Source organism: Meriones unguiculatus, chromosome 5, assembly GCF_030254825.1.
Source record: "Meriones unguiculatus strain TT.TT164.6M chromosome 5, Bangor_MerUng_6.1, whole genome shotgun sequence".
Taxonomy (NCBI): Eukaryota; Metazoa; Chordata; class Mammalia; order Rodentia; family Muridae; genus Meriones; species Meriones unguiculatus.
In genome coordinates this window covers 21,144,137-21,163,550 of record NC_083353.1, presented here as the reverse complement: position 1 = coordinate 21,163,550, position 19,414 = coordinate 21,144,137, and the positions used below count along the sequence as shown (strand labels likewise).

At 37.5% G+C, this 19,414-nt stretch overlaps 1 gene segment (V, D, J or C); it reads left to right on the top strand.

Moving 5' to 3' along the window:
* The first annotated feature begins 10,505 nt into the window (after positions 1–10,505).
* On the top strand, positions 10,506–11,110 carry LOC110544117 (immunoglobulin kappa variable 4-1-like). The segment is given in 2 exon segments: positions 10,506–10,569; positions 10,758–11,110. Coding segments are annotated over 2 exon segments (402 nt in total).
* Positions 11,111–19,414: the final 8,304 nt, after the last annotated feature.

The following is a 19,414-nucleotide window of genomic DNA, read 5'->3' as shown; positions in this document are numbered from 1 at the left end:
GAAACCATCTGGCCCTGGGATTTTTATGGATTGGAGACTTTTGATGACTGTTTCTATTTACTTTGGAGATATAGGATTATTTGACATACTTGGTTTTGATTCAATTTTCAAATTTTGTGGCATATAGACTTTTGAATTAAGTCTTAACGATGGTTTGGATTTCTTCAGTGTCTGTTTTTACTTCCCCCTTTTTGTTTCTGATTTTGTTGTTTTGGAAAGTATTTCTCTGCCTTTTAGTTAATTTGGCTAAGGATTGTCTATCTTGTTGATTTTTTTCAAAGGAGCAGGACTTGGTTTCTTTGATTCTTTGAATTTTTTTGTAGTTGTTTTTTTTAATTGATTTCAGCTCTGAGTTTTATTATTTCCAACCATCTACTCCTCTTTGATGTGTCTGCTACTTTTTTGTAGGGCTGTTAGGTGAGCCATTAAATTACTTGAATGAAATGTTTCACATTTGTTCTTGAAGGCACTTGTTGCTATGAACTTTCCTCTTAGCACTGCTTTCATTGTGTTTCATAAGTTTGAGTATGTTGTGTCTTCATTTTCATTGAATTCTAGCAGACTTATTACTCATCAAATGAAAATTTCACCTGGAAGATATCACAGTCTTGAACATCTATGCCCCAAATATAATGGAACCCACATTTGCAAAAGAAACATTAATAAAACTTAAACCACACACATAGATCACCACACTTTAATAGTGGCTAACTTCAACATCCCATTCTCAACAAAGGACAGGTCAACAAAAGAGAAATTAAAAAAAGAAACAATAGCTCTAACAGAGGCCATGAATCAAAAGCATCTAACAGATATCTACAGAACCTTTCACCCAAACAAAAAAGAATTTACCTTCTTCTCAGCACCTCATGGAACCTTCTCCAAAATAGATCATATAGTTGGTCACAAAGCAAGCCTCAACAGATACAAGAAGATTGAAATAATCCACTGTATTCTACCTGACAATAATGGACTAAAGCTGGACCTCAAAAACAACAGAAATGGCAAAAAACTTACACACACATGAAACCCGACCAATTCACTACTAAATGACAGTTGGGTCAGGGAAGAAATAAAGAAAGAAATCAAAACTTCCTAGAATTCAATGGAAATGAAGACACAACATACCAAACCTTATAGGACATAATGAAAGCAATGCTAAGAGGAAATTTCATAGCACCAAGTGCCTTCAAGAAGAAATGTGAAACATTTCATTCAAGTAATTTAATGGCTTACCTAAAAGCCCTACAAAAAAGTAGCAGACACATCAAAGAGGAGTAGATGGCTGGAAATAATCAAACTCAAAGCTGAAAGAAAACACATCAAAGAAACAATGAATCCAAGTTCTGATTCTTTGAGAAAATCAACAAAATAAACAAACCTTTACCTAAACTAACTAAAAGGTAGAAAGACACCATCCAAGTCAACAAAGTCAGAAAGGAAATCGAGGATATAACAAGTGACACTGAGCAAATCCAAACAATCGTTAGGACTAAATTCAAATTTGAAAATCTAAACGAAATGAACAATTTTCTTGATTGATTCTACTTACTAAAGCTGAATCAAAACCAGATAAATCAATTAAATACTCATATATCCCCTAAGGGAATAGAAGCACTCATCATAAATCTTCCATCCCCAAAAAGGCCTGGGCCAGATGGTGTCAATGCAGAATTCTACCAGACCTTCAAAGAAGAGCTAACTGCAATACTCTTCAAACTATTCCACAAAATAGAAGCAGAAGGAACACTGCCAAATTTATTTTATGAAGCCATAGCCAACTTAGTACCTAATCTTCACAAAGTCCCAACCAAAAAAACAGAATTTTAGACCAATCTTCCTTATGAACATTGATGCAAAAATACTCAACAAAATACTTGCAAAGCAAATAGAAGAACATATCAAAAATATCATCCATTATGATCAAGTCAGCTTCATCCCAGGCATGCAGGGCAGTTCAATATAAGGGAATCTATCAATGTAACCAACTATATAAACAAATTGATAGAAAAAAACTACATGATCATCTTCTTAGATCCTGAAAACTCATTTCATAAAATCCAATGCCCATTAACATTTAAAGTCTTGGAGAAAATAAGGATATAAGGCACTTACCTAAGAATAGTAAAGTCCTAATTAGAGCAATAAGACAACTAAAGGAGATCAAGGGGAACACACTTTAAAGGAAGAAGTCAAAGTATCACTATTTGCAAATGATATGATAGTATACATGAGTGACCCTCAAAATTCTACCAGGGAACTTCTAAAATTAATAAACACCTTAAGCTCAGTGGCAGGATACAAAATCAACGCCCCCCCCAAAAAAAAATCAGTAGCCCTCCTGTTTACAAAAGACAAAAGAGCTGAGAAAAAAAATAGGGAAACAACACACTTCACAATAATCACAAAGGACATAAAATACATAGGTTTGATTCTAACCAAGCAGGTCAAAAACTTGAATGAAAAAAAAAAATTCCAGTATCTGAAGAAATAGTAGAATATATCAGAAGATGGAAAGAATTCCTATTCTCATTCCTTGGAAAGATTAACATAGTAAAAATGACCATCTTACCAAAAGTGATCTATCTACAGATTCAATGCAATTTCCACCAAATTACCATGCAATTCTTTACAGGCCTTGAAAAAAAATTCTCAACTTCATATGGAACAATAAGAAAACCATAATCGCTAAAAAAAAATCCTCTTCAATAAAAGATCTTTTGGAGGTACCTCTATCCCTGATCTCAAGCTGTAATATAGAGCAAAGGTAGTAAAAAAATACATGGTATTAGCATAGAAACCTAATGGTGGATCAATAGAATTAAATAGAAGACCCTGCAATAAACCCACACACTTATGGATAGTTGATTTTAACAAAGATGCCAAAACCATACAATGGAAAAAAAAATAGCATCTTCAACAAATGATGCTGGTCTAAGTGGATGTCTACATGTAGAAAATGAAAATAGTTTCATACTTATCACTTTGCATAAAACTAAAGCCCAAGTGGATCAAAGACCTCAATATAAAACCAGACACACTAAGCCTGTTAGAAGAAAATGTGGGGAATTGGCACAGAAGACAACTTCCTGAACAGAACACCAACAGCACAGGCTCTAAGAGCAGCAATAAATGGGACCTCATGAAACTTAAAAGCTTCTGTAAAACAAAGGACACTGTTGTCAGAACAAAACAACTGCCTACAGATTGGGAAAGGATCTTCACCAACCCTATATCTGACAGAGGGCTGATATCCAGAATATATAAGAATTAAAGAAGCAATAAATCAAGTAATCCAATTAGAAAATGGGGTGCAGAGTTAAACAGAGAATTCTCAATAGAGGAATATTGAATGGCAGACAAACGCTTAAAGGAATGCTCAACATCCTTAGTCAATAGGGAAATGCAAATCAAAATAACCCTGAGATTTCATCTTACAACCAACAGAATGGCTAAGATCAAAAACTCAAGTGACAACACATGCTGGAGAGGATGTGTAGAAAGGGGAACCTTCCTCCATTGCTGATGGGAATGTGAACTTTTACAACCATTTTTGAAATCAATCTGGCACTTTCTCAGACAAATAGGTATAGTGCTACCTCAAGATTCAGCTATACCACTCCTAGGCTCATATCCAAATGGTACTCAAGTATAAAAGAAAAACATTTGCTCTAACATGTTCATAGTAGTTTTATTTGTAATAGCCAGAAGCTAGAAATAACCCAGATGACACTTAGTGGAAGAATAGATACAAAAATTGTGGTACATTTACACAATGGAATACTACTCTGTAATTAAAAATAAGGAAATCATGAAGTTTTGCAGGCAAATGGTGTGAACTAGAAAAGAGTGAGGTTTCCCAGAAGCAGAAAGACACACAGGATATATACTTACTCATAAGTGGATATTAGACATGTGATAAAGGATAACCTTAGTAAAATCTGTACACTTAAAGAAGCTAGTCAACAAGGAGGACTCTGGGTAAGATGCTCAATCTTCATTCAGAAAAGCAAATGGGAAGGGCATCAGAAGAGCAAGAAAATTGGAACAGGACAGGAGACTATCACAGACAGCCTCTGAAAGACTACTCTGCAGGGTACAAAAGCAGATGCTGAGACTCAAACTTTGGGCTGAGTGTAGGGAATCTTATGAAAGAAAAGGGAGATAGAAATACCTGGAATGGACAGGAGCTTCAAAGAGATCACCAGAACCAACAAATATGGACACAAAGGTTGTTTTCTGAGAATGATACTCTAGCCAGGGACCATTCATGGAGATAACCTAGAATCCCTTCACAGATGTAGCCCATGGCAGTTCAGTGTCCAAGTTGGTGCCCTAATAATGGGAACAGGGACTGTCTCTGAAATTAACTGTGTGGGATGCTTTTTGATCACTCTGCCCCCCAGGGATTTGCAGCCTTACCAGGCCACAGAGGAAGACAATGCAGCCACTCCTGATGAAACCTGATATAGCAGGAGCAGATGGAAGGGGAGGAGGACCTTTCCTAACAGTGGAGTGGGGGGAGAGGCATGTGTGGAGAAGAGGGAATAAGGATGGGATTGGGAAGGAAAGAGGGACTGAGTTTCAGATGGGATACAAAATGAATAAACTGTAATTAATAAAAATTATATCTATCTATCTATCTATCTATGTATGCGCTATCTTACAGCCCTTGTTTAGTGTCTGGTCTATATGTGGATTCTGTTTATTCTCCATGAACATCCCCAACACTTGGGTCAGAGACATTCTCTTTAATATGACTACTCCACAGTTATATGTTCTCTGTACTTTGACCAATTGTGAGCCTCTGTCTTCTTTCTATTGTAAGAAGGGGGTTTTAGGATGAATGCTAAGAAAAGCATGATACTATGTGCTCAAATATAAGGATTTGAAAGCAGTTTGCTGCTGTCCATTCAGAAAACAATATAAAACAAACAATAGTTTTTTCTTGGTTCAAAGACCATCACCTACATAGTTTCTTGAAAATGTTTTCATTTCTAGTCATTACCATTAATTTCATTCCCTATGTTTCATATAAGAATGGGAAATAATTCCTAAAAGTTAATCTCTAGAGTCCTCATAAGTGTGTCAGCCTGCAACACAACAACCCTCTAGAGCACAGCCTGTCAGCCAGTGTCTGAAGCAGCAGCTTTTCTATCTCCACACAGAAATGATAACAGTCTCCACATTTTCTTCTCCTTTGTGTGTCAACACAACATTGACTAAAATGTATCCAGGGAAAACATCTCCTCACTGTGACCATTGTCTCACAGGCTCTCATTGCCCTTAGCATTAACCTCAAAATTACTGAGAGACTTCCCAATTCAGGCAGTCTCAGTTATATGCTGGCCTCTATGAATAAGCCATTTTATTTGTTTCTACAAGGATGAGCTTTCCCAGGCTCTGTGCACTTAAGACCTTCTACCTTTAATGAACACAGAGCCCTATGCATGGGTAAAGGACTCCACTCTGCACTTTGAACTGACAAATCTCTTCCATCAGGCCTGCTCTCAAGTACCTGCTTCTGAAGATGGCATTCCTCTCCCTTTATTTCTGTTGCATCTCCCACCAGTTCATTGACTTTTCATCTTATCATCTATCACCTTAGTATTTTTTTTTCTGACTAACAGTACTAACTACTCTCTCATCAATGCAAATGAATAGGAAATTTACATGTTAACTTCCTTTGAATGACAACATATGTACATGTTAATGAAACTCTGTGCAATGGGAGACAGGAGAGTGTGTACATACACACATTTGAAATGATGTCTACTGTGTTTCTGTGTTCATGAACTATTTATTATAGACTGTTGGCATATGCCTGTTTCTCTTCTGCCAGCAACCTAAATTCTCAGATTATAGGCACTTGTTAATGAAACTGGGCACAGGTGTGACTCTTAAAGCCATAATATGTGACAAAAATTAAGTCCAATAATGGTGTAGGGGTAATATCTTAGGAAGATGGCTAGGAATGCCAACCAAAAATTTTTTAGCACATGTCTCACCACCACCAGCCATCCTTCTACTAAACCTTAGTAAGATTGGAAGTGATTGTAATTCACAGCCCCACCTATATACTACAAGTTGTGGAATTCTAGCTATACTATTGATCATGCACATTGTAACAGAGCTTGGAGCAAACATAATTTGCACTGGTTACCTCTAAGAGGAGCTATGAACTGTTCGCTTCTTCTAGGGGAAACTAGCGAGGTGTAGTTTCTGGAGGAACCTGTTCAAATTAGAGATCCTCGCAGGCCATGTCTACAGCATAGAGGTTCAACACCAGCTGCAAGGTCAGTGGTGTCTACACAGCTCTCAGAACCAGCTATTTAGCCTGATTCCAGCAAAAGCAGAGAAAGTCTTCTCATTGTACACCTGGGTAACTCCCGGCATCTTGACTGCTCCTGGATCTAAGACAGAGTTCAATTTCATTACCATCAGCATCCAGACTGAAGATGTGACAGGTTATTACCAGGAGGAATGTTTCAGCCTCTTCCTCCTCAGTGCATTAATTTGTAATGCAGACACCTTTAGAGCTCAGCCTGACAGCCAGTGTCTGAAGCACCATTTTTTTTATCTCTACATAGCCTAGTAATCACTCTCCCCAGTACAATGGTCAGTTAGCCAGCCTTACCCTAGTCAAATAGAATTGAAAGTCTAGGAGAGCACTCAAGGGCCAATGTGTCCTTTAATATATTATGGGAGATACTACTTTGAGTAAAGATTAAATAATTATTTTTCACTAATTTGCCTATCTTGATAGCATGATTTTAAAAGTGATTTGACAAAATTATTCTCATTTTTATGGCTGTATTAATTAGCAGAATAAGTATTTTAGAATTAATTAAAATTTTTCTTTTCATATCAATCATCTATATATTTAAAATGGATAATCTTTAAATTCCAGTAATGACCTTATTTTTCTTTATTAAATTTCTGATATTACTTATGTATAAAATTAGTTTCTGTCCTAGTTATTTAGTAAAAATGAAAGTACTTACAGAAAACATGAGGAATTAAGCTACATAAATAAACACTTGAGCAAGGCAGGAAAACATCAAATATCTGGCAGACACTGAATATGTACACAATGAAAGCTATGTGCATTCACCTGTCTAAATTCCACAGTCTCCATATGTTCAATATATGGACAGAAAACACATTGGCAGCAACAGAGACTCAGAGAGCACCTTCCTACCCATCCTGCTCCTTATCCTGTCGATCCTGTCATTGTTGAAAAATTAACTGTATTGGAATATACATATTGTACATAAAGTTGTATTCTATAAAAGCAATCTACTTTCAAGATTATGTTATATACTCATATTTATGCCAAATACTGATGAGATTTTATGACAAATAAACACAACTAAAATCATCTGAGAAGAACAAACTTCAATAGAGAAAAAGCCTTAGTAGTACTGGGCATTGGGCAAGTCTGTAGGGCATTTTCTTAATCACTATTTGATGGGGGGGATGATGCAGTCCATTGTAGGTGATGCCAGCCATTGATGGTGACCCTGGGTTCCCCAACAAAGCAAACTGTGCAAGCTATGAGGAGGAATCCAGTAAGCATCTCTCCTCTATGATCTGTGCTCAGCTTCTGCCTCTGGATTCCTTCTCTGTTTGAATCCAAGCCCTGACTTCCCTCAGTGATGAACTGTTATCTAGAAGTAAAGAAAAATAAAATTACCCATCCTTTTATGTTGCTTTAGGTCATGACATTTTATCATAGCCATAATAATTCTTAAAAAAACACACCCTTTATTCTCCTCTTTCTCTCTTTTCCATGTTTCATTGACTACAAGTTTCTTTCCCTCACCTAGTTCCCCTTCCAAATGTTCACTAAAGGTGAATTCATGTTTAAATGTTCATGTTTAAAATAGAAGATTTGTAAATGAGATGGTGCATGTAATAATTTTGTTTCTAAGCTACATGTCCACCTCTACCTCTTCCTCATGGGTCACATACCACTCTGAATTCTCCCAAACTGCTCTCAAATATAGAGACCTGGAAACCTCACTCTATACTAAATAAGTATGACTGTGTCTTGATAGACTTTACCTTCCAGGCTTTTCTCTCATATTCATGATTAAATTTAACATTTACTAATTGGAAAACCATGACACCCATGTAAACAATATGCTAACAAATATCATCTAAGAGCAACAATCAATAAATGGAACCTCATGAAACTGAAAGGCTTCTGTAAAGCAAAAGATACTGTTGTCAAAACAAAATGACAAGCTACAGACTGTGAAAAGGTCTTCACCAACCCTGTAGCTGACAGAGGGATAATATCTTATATATATATATATATATATATATATATATATATATATATATATATATATATATACATATATACAAATAGACTTAAAAAGTTAAAAAACAACAAATCAAGTAATCCAATCAAAAATGGGGTACAGAGCTAAACAGAGAATTCTCATAGAGGAATATTGAATGGCAGAGAAACACTTAAAGAAATGCTTAACATCCTTAGTCATCAGGGAGATGAAAATCAAAACAACCTTGAGTTTTTACCTTGCACCTTTCAGGATGGCTAAGATCAAAAACTCAAGTGACAACACATGAGGTGCTTTCTCAGACACTTTGGCAAAGCACTTCCTCAAGATCCATCTATAGCACTCCAAGGCATACATCTAAAAGTTGCTCAAGTCCACAACAATGACATTTGTTCAACCATGTTTGTAGCAGCTGCATTTGTAATAGCCAGAACCTGGAAACAACCCAGGTGTCCATCAATGGAGGAATGGATATAGAAATTGTGGTACATTAACACAATGGAATACTAGTCAGCAATTAAAAACAAGGAAGTATACTCACTTATAAGTGGATATTAGACCTATAAGATAGGAAAAACATAATAAAATCTGTACGCCTAAAGAAGCTAAACAAGAAGGAGGATCCAGGGTAAGAGGATCAATCATCACTTAGCAAGACAAATGGAATGGACATAGGAAGAACGAAAAAAAAAAAAAAAGAAGACAAAGAAGAAGAAACAGGACAGGACCCTACCACAGAGGTCCTCTGAAAGACTCTACCGAGCAGTATATCAAAGCAAATGCTGAAAGTCATAACCATATTTTGGGCAGAGTGTAGGGAATCATATGAAAGAAGAGGTAGATAGTAAGACCTGAAAAGTACAGGAGCTCCACAAGGAGAGAAACAGAACCAAATAATCTGGGCTCAGGGGCATTTTCTGAGACTGAAACTCCAACCACAGTCCATTCATGATGGTAACCTAGAACCCCTGCACAGATGCAGTCCATGGAAACAGTATTCAAAGGGGATTCCCTAGTAAGGGGAAGAGGGACTGTCTCTGACATGAACTGAGTGGCTGTCCCTTTGACCCCCCTCAGCTCACTCCTGAGGAAGGAGCAGCCTAGCCAGGCCAGAGAGGAGGACAATGCAGTCAGTCCTGATGAGACCTAATTAACAAGGGTCAGATCAAAGGGGAGATGGCCTCCGCTATTGGTGGACTTATAGAGGGGCATGGGAAAAGATGAAGGAGAGAGGGAGGGTGGGATTGAGACAGAATGTGGGAGAGGCTACAGCTGGGATACAAAGCAAATAGAATATAATTAATGTAAAAAATCAAAATTTAATTTAAAAAAATGACCAATGCCATTTTTTAAGTAAGGGTTCTTTGGGGGCTTTCACAGAACTAGAATCTGTGATAGCAGAATGAAGGCAGCAGGTGGCAGACATTGTTTTAGCTGGAGCAGAAGCTCAGGGCTCACATCTCAAAATCTATGTACGTATATAGATATGTATGTATGTATGTATACATATATGTATGTGTACCATGTGTGTGATATAACTGCAATTACAGATGACTGAGAATCATCAAACAATTCATTGGAATCAAATATGAGTGTTTTATAAGAGATGAAATGCTCATAACTACTGATCTGACTCTCTATTCCCAAACCTTTCTGTTTTAATATGTATTTTCTTTATCTGCTCAACTATTCCATCCTCTTCACATTTCCAATCCCTCTCCAAACCAGATTTCCCTCTCCTCTCCATACTCTCTTTTCTTTCCTTTCTCTCACTTTCTCATCTACTTTCCCCTTCCTTTTTCCTTTCTTCTTTCTGCTTCTCCTGTTCCTTTCTACTGTTATTGATTAGGATATTGATTGTAATCAAAGGTTTTCTAGTATTATTTCTATTAAACTCACTTTACTCAAATGCTTTTGATTTTTAATGGAAGCCTGTCATGAGTGCATCTTGCTATTTTTAGACTGAGAGCTCTAAGTTGGTCCTTGAGCTTCTGTTTACTTTTTTCCCCAGAGATTGGGTGCTCGCTTTGATGATATTTTTGGCTGAAAATTTAAGCTGGATTCTCAAACAGCCCAGAACGCTGCTTATTTAACTTCTCATGTGATGACTGTTTTGCATAGGTCCCTCCAAGACAGCCCATCTGCCCATAATTTATAAACCAGGCCTTTGCAGTGAGAACTGAAAAGCATCAGACAGGCTGGACCACCAAGATGGAGTCACAGACCCAGGTCTTCATATTCCTACTACTATGGATGTCTGGTGAGATATTAAAGAGTATTAGAATATCATCCAAACAATTTATTTGTAGAAAATAAAACAACTATTTACTATAGGAAACCAATTATATGCAGGCAATGCCATTAGAAATGCCATTTGAGATCCCAACACTTGTATCAGGAACTCTTTGTGTGTATATGTGTATACTCATTGTCTATTTCTGGTTGTAGGTGCTGAGGGGAACATTGTGATGACCCAGTCTCCTGAATTCATGTCCAAATCTGTTGGAGACAGAATCACCCTAAGCTGCAAGTCCAGTCAGAGTGTGAGGAGTTATGTAGCTTGGTACCAACAGAAACCTGGGCAGCCTCCTAAACTGCTAATCTATGGTGTATCCAATAGATATACTGGGGTCCCTGCTCGCTTCACAGGCAGTGGATCTGGGACAGATTTCACTTTCACCATCAGCAGTGTGCAGGCTGAAGACCTAGCAGTTTATTACTGTCAGCAGTATGACTATACTCCTCCCACAGTGCTTCAGCCTCCAACACAAACCTCCTTGATAATCTCACCAGCTGCCTGAACCACACAGAGCCATGGGCCTGCACACTTCCCTCTTCTACCTAAGATCTGCTATACATGACTAATTGATGCAACCTTCTAGAAATTACTTAAGAGATAGCCTCCTTTCTTCTATATTTTTGGCAACACTGGTGTGTATAGATAAATAGGAGAAACTAAGTAAAGAGATTTAGAAGGTGTGGTTTTGCACTGAGAAGATACAGTACAACAAGAAGCATCAGTGAAGTATATGGTGTCATGCTGACTTTAGATATCTCTTTGTTATGCATTTAGACTGCGAAGAATCTGTATAAAATAGGATAGACTTTAAAATTATGTACAAAGAATACATCATCCTGAGACTACTAGTTTAGATTAAGAATTCTCAAGCTTTGGTAAATTATCTATCATGAAAATTGTCCATTTCATTTAGATTTTCAAATTTTATGGTGTATTGACTTTTGAAGTTAGACCTAATGAGTCTTTGAATTTCTTCAGTGTCTGTCATTCTGGCCACCTTTTTGTTTCTGATTGTGTTGATTTGTGTAGTTTCTCTCTGCCTTTTAGTTAGTTTGGCTAAGGGTTTGTCTATCTTGTTGATTTTCTCAAAGAACCAGCTCTTGGTTTCTTTTAAATGTCTGAATTGTTTTTTTTTTTCTTTTCATATAATAAATAGTTGAATGCTGCAATTATAGAAGGATGTATAAATTTGAAAGACCTGGATTGCATTATTAGCATACAGAAAGATGAGGAACTCTGGGCAAGTACTCATGTGGTATGCTTTGGTCTATATGTCTGTGTCTATTGCATATATGCATCTGATTTTTATTTATTTATTACAGTTTATTCACTTTGTATCCCAGCTATGTCCCCCTTCTTTGTCTCCTTCAAATCCCATTCTCCTTTCCTTTCCTCCTCCCTTTCCTCTCCCTCAATATATATAAATAGGGTTGGACCTCCTCTCCTTCCATCTGACCCTAGCTAATCAGGTCTCATCTACTGGCTGCTTTGTTTTACTCTGTTGCATGGTAAGACTGCCCCCCCCCTTAGGGAAAGGTGATCAAAGAGACAGCCACTGTGTTTATGTTAGAGACAGCCCCTGTTCCCCTTAGTATGTAACCTACTTGGAGACTGAGTTGCCATGGGCTACATCTGTGCAGGGGTTTTAGGTTATCTCCATGCATGGACCTTGGTTGGAGAATCAGTCTCAGAAAAGTACCCTGTGCCCAGATTTTTTTTTCCTTGTGAAGTTTTTGTTCATTCCTGGTCCTACTATCTCCCCTTTCTTTCATAAGATTCTCTGCACTCCTCCAAAACTTGGCTATGAATCTCAGGAAATCTTTTGATACTCTTTTGGGTAGAGCCTTTCAGAGGCCCTCTGTAGTAGGTTTCTGTCCTGTTCCCTGTTTTCTCCCACTTCCTATGTCTGTTAAGTTTACCATTCTGAGTGAGGATTCAACATCTTACCCTAGGTCCTCCTTCTTGCTTAGTTTCCGTAGGTGTACAGATTTTAGTATGTTTATGTTATAAGTCTAATATACACTTATGAATGAGTATATACCATGCATGTCTTTCTGCTTCTGGGATACTTCACTCTGGATGATCTTTTCTAAATTCCATCATTTACACGCAAATTCCATGATTTCCTTGTTTTGAAATTTTTTAAAATTCCATTGTGTAAATGTACCCAAATTCTCCATCCATTCCTCAGTTGAGGGACATCTGGGTTGTTTCCAGATTCTACCTATTATGAATAAATGTGCTATGAACATGGTTGAGCAAATGTCCTTGTTGTGAGCTTGGGCATATTTCCGATATATGCCTACGAGCACTAAAGCTGAATCTTGAGGATGTACTGCTCCTAATTATGTGACAAAGTGCCAGAATGATTTCCAAAGTGGTTGTACAAGTTTACATTCCCACCAGCAGTGGTGGATGATTTCCCTTTCTCCACATCCTCTCTAGCATGTGTTGTCACTTGAGTTTTTGTTCTTAGACGTTCTTTATGTTGTAAGATGAAATCACAGTGTCTATTTGATTTGCATTTCTCTGATCACCAAGGACTTTGTGCATTTCTTTAAGTATTTCTCTGCCATTTGATATTCTTCTATAGAGAACACTGTTTAGCTCTATACCCCGGTTTTAAATTGGATGACTCAACGTATTGCTTTTTAACTTCTTTAGTTCTTTACATATTCTTGATGTTAACACCCTGCCAGAAACAGGTTTGTTGAATACCTTTTCCAGTCTGTAGTTTATCCCTTTGTTTTGATGACAGTGTCCTTTGCTTTACAGAAGCTTTTCAGTTTCATGAGGTCCCATTTAATGATTGTTGATCTTAGAGCCTGTGCTGTTGGTGTTCTGTTCAAGAAGTTGTCTCCTGCCAATGAGTTCCATGCACTTCCCAACTTCTTTTTTCTAACAGATTTAGTGTGTCTGTTTTTTTGTTGAGGTCTTTGATCCACTTGGACTTTAGTTGTGTGCAGGGTGATTAATTTGTCTCTATTTGCACTTTTCTACATGTAGACATCCAGTTAGACCAGCAGCATTTTTTGAAGATGCTTTTTTCCATTGTATGGTTTTGGCATCTTTGTCAAAAATCAATATCCTTTGGTGTATGGGTTTATTTCTGGGTTTTCTATTAGATTCCATGGGTCTATCATTCTGTTACTATACCAGTAACATACATTTTTTTTCATTGTTCTGTAGAACTGCTAGAGATAAGGGAAGGTGATACCTCCTGAGAATCTATTGTTGTACAGGATTTTAAAATCAATTTTGGGTTTTTTGTTTTTCCATATTAAGTTGAGATTTCTTCTTTCAAGTTCTGTAAGGACTTGTGCTGGTATTTTGACGAAAATTGCATTGAATGGGTAGATTGCTTTTGGTAGGATGGCCATTTCCATTACGTTAATACTACCGATCTCTGAGCATGGGAGATCTTACCATCTTCTGATATCTTCTTCTATTTCTTTCTTCAGAGACTTGAAGTTTTTTATCAAACAGATCTTTCACTTGCTTGGTTAGAGTGACACCAAAGTACTTTATGTTTTTTGTGGCTATTGAGAAAGGTGTAGTGGCCCTAAATTCTTTTTCAGCCCTTTTGCCTTTTGTATACAGGAGGGCTACTGAATTTTTTTTTTTTTATTTGCAGCCAGTTTGCTGAAAGTGTTTATCAGCTAAGGAGTTCTATGGTTGAATTTTTGGCATCACTATTGTACATTATCATATTATCTACAAGTAATAATACTTTGACTTCTTCCTTTCTGATTTGTATCCACTTGAACTCTTTCATTTGTCTTATTGTTCTAGGTAGGACTGCAGGACTATGTTGAAGACATGCAAAGAGAGTCGGCAGCCTTGCCTTGTCTGTGATTTCAGGGAGATTGATTTAAGTGTCTTTCCATTTAGTTTGATGTTGCCTATAGGCTTGTTCTATATTGTCTTTACTATATTTATGTATGTGCCTTGTATCCTTGATTTCTCCAAGTCTTTAAACATGAATGGGTGTTGGAATTTCTCAAATGCTTTTTTGTAATCTAAGAAGTGGATCATATGATTTTTCTCCTTCAGTTTGTTTATATGGTGGATTATATTGATGGATTTCTGTATACTGAGCCACTCCTGTATGCCTGGGTTGAAGCCTATTGGTCATTATGGATGATATCTTTTATATGTACTTGGATTCGATTTGCAAGTATTGTATTGTGTATTTTTGCATCAATGTTCATAAGAGAGAGAGGTCAGAAATTCTCTTTCTTTGTGGGGTCTTTGTGTGGTTTAGATATCAAGTGACTGTTGCTTCATAGAATGAGTTTGGTAATGTTCCATCTTTTTATATTTTGTATAATAGGTTGAAGAGAATTTGAGTTAGCTCTTCTTTGAAGGTCTGGTAGAATTTAGCACTGTAACTGTCTGGTCCTGGTTTGTTGTTCTTTCTTTCTTTCTTTCTTTCTTTCTTTCTTTCTTTCCTTCTTTCTTTCTTTCTTTTTCTGTTTTCTTTTTTTTTTTTTTTGGAAGGGAGACTTATTTTTTTTCTTGATTAATGACACTTTATTCACTTTGTATTTCTGCTGTGGTTCCCTCCCTCCTCCTGTCCCAATCCCTCCCTTCCTCCACACTCTGCATGCATGTCCCTCCCCAAGTACACTGATAGGGGAGGTCTTCTTTTTCTTCCTTCTGATCCTAGTCAATTAGGTCTCATCAGGAATGGCTGCAATGTCTTCTTCTGTGGCCTGGTAATGCTGCTTCCCCATCAGGGGGAGGTAATTAAAGAGCAAGCCAATCAGTTCATGTCAGAGACAGTCCTATTACAATGGAACCCACTTGGATACTGAACTGCCATGGGCTACATCTGTGCAGGTTCTTAGGTTATCATCATGCATGGTCCTTGGTTGGAGTATCAGTCTCAGGAAAGACCCCTGTGCTCAGAATTTTTGGTTCTGTTGCTCTCCTTGTGGAGTTTCTGTCCTCTCCAGATCTTAGTGTTTTCTACTTCTTTCATAAGATTCCCTGCACTCTGCCCAAAGTTTGCCCGTAAGTCTCAGCATCTGCATTGATAGTCTGCAGGGCAAAGGCTTTCAGAGGTCTTGTGTGTCAGGCTCCTGACTTGTTCCCTCTTTTCTCCTTCTTCTGATGTCCATCCTCTTTGCCTTTCTGGATAGAGATTGAACATTTTAGCAAGAGTCCTCCTCTTGATTAGTTTCTTTAGGTGTACAGATTTTAGTAGGTTCATCCTATATTATGTGTGTATATGAGTGAGTATATACCGTGTGCATCATTGCTTTTGGTAGGATGGCCATTTTCATTACATTAATAGTACCGATCCCTGTGCATGGGAGATCTTACCATCTTCCGATATCTTCTTCTATTTCTTTCTTCAGAGACTTGAATTTTTTATCAAACAGATCTTTCACTTGCTTGGTTAGAGTGACACCAAAGTACTTTATGTTATTTGTGGCTATTGAGAAAGGTGTAGTGGCCTTAAATTCTTTTTCAGCCCTTTTGCCTTTTGTATACAGGAGGGATACTGATTTTTTTTTCTTTTTTATTTGCAGCCAGTTTGCTGAAAGTGTTTATCAGCTAAGGAGTTCTATGATTGAATTTTTGGCATCACTATTGTACATTATCATATTATCTGCAAGTAATAATACTTTGACTTCTTCCTTTCTGATTTGTATCCACTTGAACTCTTTCATTTGTCTTATTGTTCTAGGTACGACTGCAGGACTATGTTGTTCTAGGTAGGACTGCTGGACTATGTCCAGCTCAGTCTGGATGATCTTTCGCAGACAGAAGGGAGAGTTTTGGTGAGTGGTTCTATTTCCTTGGGGGATATAGGATTATTTCATCTATTTCCCTTATCTTGATTTAATTTTGGTAAGTGGAATCTGTCAAGAAAATTGTCCATTTCATTTACATTTTCAAATTTTGTGGCATATTATCTTTTGAAGTAAGACCTAACGATTGTTTGGATTTCCTCAGTGTGTATAATTATGTCCCCCTTTTCATTTCTGATTTTGCTAATTTGAATAGTTTCTCGTTACCTTTTAATTAGTTGGTTAAAGGTTCTTCTGTGCCTTGGTCTTTTATGTGTATGTATGCCTGTGTGACAGTGCCAGGTTCCCTGGAACTACAATTACAGACAGTTGTGGGTGCTGGGAATTGAACCTTGGTCCTCTAGAAGAGCAACTGATGCTCTTAGCTGCTGAGGCAACTCTCCAGCCCCAGGTTAAGGGTTCTTCTATCTTGTTGATTTTCTCAAAGAACCAACTCATGGTTTAATTGATTGTTTGAATTGGTTTCTTTGTTTCTAACTCAATGATTTCAGGTGTGAGTTTGACTATTTCCAATTGTCTACTTCTTTTTCCTTTGTCTGCTTCTTTTTTTTTCCCAGAGGTTTTAGCTGTTCAGTTAAATTGCTTGTATGAGATATCTCAAAGTTCTTTCTGGAGGCACTTAGTGTTATGGACTTTCTTCTTAGCACTGCTTTCTATGTGTCCCATAATTTGGGGTATGTTGTGCCTTCATTTTCATTGAATTTTAGGAAGTCTCTAATTTCTTTTTCTAGTCTTCCCTGACCAAACTGTCATTGAGTAGAGAGTTGTTCAATGTCTATGTGTATGCAGGCTTTTTGTCATTTCTGCTGTTATTGAGTTCTAGTTTTAGGCTGTGGTGGTCTGATACTATAGGAGGGATTAAATTCATCTTTTTGTATGTGTTGATACTTACTTTGTGCCTGATTATATGGTCAATTTTTGAAACGGTTCCATGAGGTGATGACAAGAAGATATATCTTTTGAGTTTGTGGACAGAGTTCTGTCGACTTCTATTAGATCCATTTGTTTTATGACATCTGTAAGTGTCATTATTTCGCTATTTAGCTTCTGTCTAGATGATCTCTCCCTTGGTGAGAGTAGATTGTTAATGTCTCCTACTATTAATGTGTTGGGATTGATGTGCAATTAAAGCTTTAATAATGTTTCATTTACAAATGCAAGTACTCTTGTATTTGGGTCATAGATGTTCATGATTTTGATGTCTTCCTGGTGGATTTTTTTTCTTTGAAGAGAATGAAGTGCCTCTGTTCATATTTTTTGATAAATCTTGGTTGAAATTCTATTTTATTAGATATTAAGGTAGCTACCCCAGCTTGCTTAATGGGTTCATTTGGTTAAGAAAACATTTTTCCAGCTCTTTACTCTGACATGTTTATTTATGTTGCAGAGGTGTGTTTCTTCATTGCAGCTGAATGTTGGATTCTGTTTCAGCAACCATTCTGTTAATCTGTGTCGTATTATTGGACAGTTGAAGCCATTGATTGCCTGAGCCAGCCAGGCAGAGTAGAATGGTTCTTGAGTTGGGAGTAAGGATTAAAATTAATAAAATAAACACACAGCACACAGGAACCTTTTTAAAGGTCCAGACTCAACAGCCACAGCAAAAGGCAGACTGCTGCAGCAAGCAGTGCCAGCAGCAAGTCTCAAGTCTCTGCCTCCTCCTCTGCCTCCAGCCTTCTGACCACTTTATTTTTTGAGGAGTTACTTTTAGCCAGTAAAACATCTCAGAAAAATAGGTTAATTTGCACAAGGAGCCTGAGGAAGAGGTGTAACCCTCACAAGCTATGCCACCTGTTATCACAAACAGAAGGAGATGGACTTGCAAGTTCTCCTCTGCATTAGTACAGGCCTCCTAAAAGCCATCTCTCCACTGAGATTTAAATATCAAAGCAGGCCGCTGAGTCATGGCTCCCGACATGTCCCCCTTTTTTATATTTTTAAAATTGGCCATAACTTAATAGTTATGGAGCAGAAGATTGTGCCTGTCTTAGGTTGTTACTATCGAAAGGTATATATTTTTTATTCATGTCCCCATTTTTGGGTCAATATTCGTACATGAATTTTCATGCACCCTAGAGAAAACTTACCCCTCTTTGACTACCAACCTCTGCTAGGGTGGACACTATGATATGATCTTGTGCAGATCAGCTCAGCTTTGACACACCAAAAGGCCTTCGGGCAGATTTTAGTTGTCACTGATAGGAGCGGGTCCCCTATCTCAAGCCAAGTCCAAAGTAACACTCCAAAAGTGAATAGCAGGTAACTCCCTGTGTAAATTACCAAGTCTGAGAAACATTTAGAGGAACCATAGTAAAAGGCTCTCGGCTCTCGAGCAAACAGAACCATTTGGAAGCTTAACATCTCCAAACAGCAAAACAAAAGGAGAATTTACATAGGCATTTACAGGGCCTCCCAGTAGTTCCTGAAGCAAGTCTGTTTTCACTTTAAGCTGAAAACCAGAGCCAGATTAAAGTTTCACAGTTAGTTCTCTTTTGATTTTGTTGAGGTTTGTCCTTATTAACAAGACAGTCAAGTCCAGTTTATTATTTAAGAGGCTTTTCTTCATGATGTCTTCTCCCAGGAGCAGAATGAAGCAAAGGCAGGTCAGGAGCTTAGGTCTAATGCAGATTTTCAGTCTAGGTCAGGGCAGAGTTTATGGCTGTCTGCAGCGGGAACATCTTCTTTCTGGGGAACAACTGCAAACCTTACCAGCCTCTCTGTGATTCATCTGGCTCCTTCTGCGTCCTGTGGAAAAACACAAACATGCCCTCTTCCCCATATTAATACAGGGTCGGGGCTCTGCCATATTCCAGTAATTAGGTCTTTCCATTTTACTTGGGCAAAATTATCTTTGGTATTAGGATGCCACAATTGATCAGCCGCAGAACAGCTTTGTGTATCCACATTCAAAAAATTTAAAATAAAGAGAGCATGATTAATATTTGGGGATATAACTCTCCCCTTTTTTATTTTTTGCAATTTGTTCT